The sequence below is a fragment of the Nicotiana tomentosiformis genome, chromosome 5 (assembly GCF_000390325.3).
Source record: "Nicotiana tomentosiformis chromosome 5, ASM39032v3, whole genome shotgun sequence".
Taxonomy (NCBI): domain Eukaryota; kingdom Viridiplantae; phylum Streptophyta; class Magnoliopsida; order Solanales; family Solanaceae; genus Nicotiana; species Nicotiana tomentosiformis.
The window spans coordinates 33,693,598-33,699,566 of record NC_090816.1 but is presented as its reverse complement, the minus strand read 5'-3'; the positions used below and the strand labels follow the sequence as shown (position 1 = coordinate 33,699,566).

The following is a 5,969-nucleotide window of genomic DNA, read 5'->3' as shown; positions in this document are numbered from 1 at the left end:
GTATTTAATTCCAGTAAAGGAAAGGCAATTGGACTATGAATGTTCAGGTTTGGGTAGATGGAGTAACTAGACTTGGAAGTTTCGAGCGTGGTAGAATTTTCATTGTGATGCAGTGTCATAGTCCTTATTTGAGCGTGTTACGGTTTGCCGACGTCATGGTCTTCTTTAATTTTGCCTTCGGAGCAGGGTATTGTGAAATGGTGCTTGAGGGGTAGTTGTCAGTCTGTATTTGAGATATTAGGTCCATTAAATAAGGGGAATATGTTCCAAAGAAATTATCAATATATAAGAACACCCGTTCCACCTAGAATCTAGAAAATTTCTAAGGATTTCCAAATTCTAGTTCCTTCTAAAATGAGACGACAAACCAAACTCATAGTTGCATGTGATGAGGTACTAAAATTAAAGTCACACAATATAGTCTACACCAAGAAATATGAAGATAAGAAAGTGTGGGGTCTTCATATCACATTACTGTAGAAGGCGAGAAATATGTTTCATCTCTAATAGAGGCTGATGAGAAATTGGAGAATATTTCTTGGTGTAACCATATATATTCCAATAATGGGGATCATCAAGAAGATGAAGATGTGAAAGATTCTCCCCCTGAACTTGAAGAATAGGGAAGACAATGATTGATTCCTTAAAAGAAGTTAACCTTGGCACTGATGAAGAATTACTCAAGGAGTTCAAGGATGTCTTTGCTTGGAGTTACAAAGAGATGCCTGGCTTGGACCCTAAACTAGCAGTCCATCACCATGTAGTCAAGAATTACGATCGTCCTGTTAAGAAAGCTCAAAAGTGCTTTAGGCTGGATTTAGTTTCCCTGATTGAAAGTGAAGTTAAAAAACTCATTGAAGCTGGCTTTATTCGTAAAGTTAAATACCCAACATGGGTTTCAAGTGTTGTTCCCGTTAGAAAGAAGAATGGCCAAATTTGAGTATGTGTTGACTTTAAGGATATCAACAATGCATGCCCTAAGGATGATTCCTGCTTCCTATTCCATAAATCATGATCGATTCTACTATTGGCTATGAGGCAATGTCTTTCATGGATGATTCGTCTTGATATAACCAAATTTGCATGTCTTTATAGATGAAGAGCTTACTGTATTTCACACCCTAAATGGCATTTATTGCTACAAGGTAATGTCTTTTGGCTTGAAGAACATTGGCGCCACATACCAAAAGGCTATGTAGAATATCTTTGATGAACTCCTTCACAGAAATGTTGAATGCTATGTGGATGACTTGGTGGTGAAGTCAAGAAAAAAGAATGACCACTCAGAATGAATCAGTTGAAAAGTGCTTTTGGAGTTACTTCTGGCAAGTTCCTTGGCTTTATTGTTCGATATCGAGGGATTGAGATTGATCAAGACATGGTTGATGTAATTTTAAAAATGCCCGAGCCTCGGGATATTCATGTATTAAAATGTTTGCAAGGAAAGCTAGCTTATCTTAGTAGATTCATCTCAATCCTAGCTGGGAGATGCTAACCATTCAGTCGCCTTACGAAGAAGGGTGTCCCTTTCAAGTGGGACCAATCATGTAGCAATGCCTTTGAGAGCATTAAATCCTACTTGATGAAGCCTCTAGTTTTAGTGGCCCATGTACCCAAAAAGCCATTGATATTGTATATTGTGGCACAAGAAAGGTCTGTTGGAGCACTATTGGTCCAAGAAAATAGTGAAGGGAAAGAAAACTCCTTTACTACTTGAGCAGGATGGTAACACCAAATGTGCTGAATTATTTGGCCATTGAGAAGTTGTGTTTGGAACTAGTCTTCTCAATTCAAAAGTTGAAGTACTACTTTCAAGCTCATATCGTTTATCTTGTTTCTAGAGCAAATCCTATCAAGTTTGTAATGTCAAAACCAGCCCTTAGTGGTCGATTAGCAAGGTGGTACCTTCACATTCAACAATTTAAAATTGTGTACATCCCTGAAAAGGCTATAAAAGGACAAGCATTAATAGACTTCTTGGCAGATCACCCTATACCTGACGAGCGCAGAACACAAAAATAAATTATTGCTCACTAGTCAAAGATAGTATAGTTTAATTATCGTCTCCACATGGATTGAATTTAAATAGAGTTCGAATAATCTTCAGTTGATTACTATCCAGGAAAATTAACACTTGATTTGATGACTATTACTACGATTAACTACTAAAAATTAAGCAATTAATAATTGATCACAAAAGACAGCACATGAGCAACGAAGAAATATCAATGAGAGAAATAAAGGTATTTGACTCGATAGGTGCAAGATAATTGACTCAGGATCCAATTCTTGAGTTAATTCACTCTATAATACTGTTGATTCTCAGGAATTCAGCAGATAATCAGATTACACTTGAAGTTAAGGTTCCTCTTTCGATTAAACATTAATTTCAGTAATTATTCCAATTGAAGTACGGTAAACAATTGAAAGAATAAAATGATGGTTATGATCTAATAGGTAACTTCTCACGAATATTTCCCTATTTTCTAGTTCAATTAATAATTCAAGAGGCTCTTTCGATTACCTATTTGAAACACGAATTTAAACTAGAGCATAAGATGTAAAGAAATTCAATATCAAACTCCTCTTTTGATTAAGCAAAATAATAAATAACTCCATAATATGAATTAAATCTCCATCAATTATCAAGAATCGAATCCCCGATCAAGTTATGAAAACACTGTATCTGTCAACACCCTAATGAAATTTACTCCATAGCAATAGAATAAGTCATCTCAATACGTTTTAAAAACAAAGAAAACATCACTACTAATGATTCGATACAAACTACCGTATTGCACCGATTGTCGGCTGAAATCTTGATGAATTCTTAAGTCTTCTTGCCTTGGTTGGTTCTCCAATCTTTCGTACGTCAAAAAACCTCTAAATATCGTACTTTTGGTGTATTTATACCATGTAGAAACAAGCCCGAACGAAACTACCCTTTTCCAACCTAAATAGGAAATTACTCTGACAATTTTGTACAACCTCACCGCGCGCCGCATTGCACCATGTGGCGCGCTTGTGAGGAAATTCAGAAACCTTGCAAAAAGCTTGTCAGACCCCAGTTACACTGCCGCATCCGCGCCATGAATCTTTTTCTCAAAGTAAATTCTTTCATCCACTTTTTGACATCCAGACATGGTGCTCGACCCCGGAACGTGATCCCGGCTTAATTTCTCGGACTTCTACTCAGACTTCAAAACTTCAACTTGTTCGATTTAGCTCCAAATTACCTAAATAGCTCGAGATTATTTACTGCAATGCATAAAGCACGTAATAAGTGTAATTCACTATCATTTAAGCCTAAACTCACGTAAAATGCAGTAATTAGAGTGCAATATTATGGTTAAAATACGGGTTTCAAGTCTACCATCAACCCTTCACACTTAGATCATTGCTCGTCCTCGAGCAATCAAACTACACTTCACATAGGGATGACCTTTTATTTATCAAACAACCTCCCTAACACATCATGCCAAGAATATTTAAAATAGACTAAGCACCATATTATAACATCCTAACCTCAAGACTCAACTCAAAAGCACCAAGCGTTTTTCACAACATGTTCATTTACTTTAACACATAGGTCAAAGAATTTAACTTACCTTCAGGTCATGTGCCCTCACATAATAAAATTCAAGAACAAATAGGAACTCAAGATAGAAAGAATTTACTCACTCCCAGAAATCAAATTCATGTTCCACAGAGAATGTACCACAAGCTTAACCATAGTGTAATACTCTACTAATTGAGCTCATTCAGTCAAAGATCAAGTAGGACTTTATTTTGGTTGTAATGTAGGCTGCGGGATGGGAATGATACATATGGATATAGTGGCTACACCTCCTTGAGCACTTTAATACATATACATTAACGATTCAAACCTCACACTCGTGTTGAACCAATCCCCAGCCTTCACATCATATTAACATCAAGCTCCCAATTTCTTTAAGCACAGACAAAGCAAAGTTTACCACTAGCAAGGAATAAATTTCTTTATAATATATACAAATACCAACATTTGTTTTTTCTCTTTTTCTAGATTCTGATTTGCTCTTCTTTTTTTTTTTTCAATTCCCTACAAGTGGCTCTCAAAAGTTTTTAAAATAGTGCACTTTTCTCCTTTTCTATAGTTCCACTCAAAAACCTAACCACACCTCTACTTAGCTTTTAGCAAACTCATAAATATATCAAGTGTTCAAGAGAGGTAAATAGTTCAAACGGATAGTCAATTCAACAAAGGGAACAGGCTTGTAGTGTGGTTGCCAAAGAAAAAAGGATTACAGGCTCAAAAGGGCTAACTACGATACAACATAATTGGGGGGTCATAGTCATAAAATTGGCTCAACAAAGAAATGCCTAAATCACTTCCTAGACTGAACAAGATTACTATTTCGCTTTGCAAACACACATGGCAAGTTCTAGACATCACTGACATGCACTGAATATCAACAAGACCTCACTCACACATTGGCACATAACTCATTTAGGATTCGATCTATCCCAACTCTCTAGTCAAAGCAGTTAAGCAAAGTTACAATCAACCAATTTAAGGCACTTATCTAAGAGTCAAGAACTGAGCCTAGGCGTCACAACTAAGGCACTCACCACTCTCAAGGCATATGCAGTCAAGGAAAATTGCTTCAAATTAGCACTGTAACTCAAGATTCTTTATTCCTATAAAACTAAAAAACTAACTATACCTGGTTCAAGTAAAAATCTAGGAAAAGAACCGCGGCACAAAGAAAAATCAAGGGGGAATTATTACACTACCTAAGAAAGTAAAATAAAATAAAATATATATTTTTGGATTTTTAATTTATTTTTGTATTTTTCTCATTTGACTTCAAATCCCTCAAGATGCCAGTCGACGAAATCCATCATCGGGAAGAGTCGAAACTAAATATTAATTACTAACGATTACAGGCCGATAGAATCCAGAGTTATAATTTACAGACCATGTTGTCTAACAAAGCAAGAAACAAATCAAATAAAACCAATTGGCAAATAGAAAACAAATACAAATACAACCAAATAGGAGCACTCCACCCCACAATTAAGAAATTGCATTGTTCCCAATGCAAAACAATAAAAACAAGAGTGAAAAGGTAACTCCCTCAGGCCCTTGGCCTACTCCTCATCAACACCCTCAAAGGTTCGCAGGTACTCCTTATCATATGAAGGAACAGAGTTTACATCCTCATCTGGTGGCATCTGTACTCCATTTGACAAGCCCAACCATTGCTGAGTGACCGCGGAGAGGGGGTAGTCCTCCTGCAGCTCTGCCAAGTAAGTCTCCACCCCGAGTAGCTATAGTGTTTCCTCGACCCCAAGTAATCTTTGATCTACAGGAACACTAACAGAAGGGGGGTCTATCACAACTGTGACATCAAAAACCTTAAGAGGCCGCATCACCGGAATCGTCCGGTCCTAATGGAACTCCTCCTCCACATGGTGCGTCCTTAGAAGCCGACTGATCATGCTCAGGAAATAAAGGCGTCGGGCCCCAAGTTGTCATACTCAAGCCATGTGCTCAAGCATAATCTTACCCAGATCAAACTTCATCTGAGTCAAGAAAGTATAAATAAGACACACCTTCAATTGGGAGACATCTGTGTCGTTCTGGGTAGCCATGATCTTTGCATTAATGAACTGGAGAAGAACTCTGGTGGGATGCTGGAAATTGCACTATTAATGTCTTTGTGGAACTCATTAGCATCTCGCGTCCATGTGGCAAAAGAACCCACGCCACACAGCTGGCATCTAATATCAGGATATGGGGGCCGACCTCAGGAACAACTTGTGAGAGTGCTCAGTGAATCCCATGATTTGATTAATTACCCATGAGGAAAAGGGAATCATCTTTCCTCTCACCTCCGCTTCATACACCGCATCTAAACTGGCCTTAGGTTGCCAGTTAGCATAGAAGTCCTTGACCATGTTCATATTCACCGACTCACAGGGAC

The 5,969-nt window shown here is 37.7% G+C and overlaps 1 protein-coding gene across 1 annotated transcript; it reads left to right on the top strand.

The window, feature by feature from the left end:
• Positions 1-631: 631 nt before the first annotated feature.
• Positions 632-940, top strand: LOC138892139 (uncharacterized). The gene has a single exon (XM_070175837.1). The coding sequence runs from the start codon at positions 632-634 to the stop codon at positions 938-940; it is 309 nt and encodes a 102-aa protein (XP_070031938.1).
• The last annotated feature ends 5,029 nt before the right edge of the window (positions 941-5,969 follow it).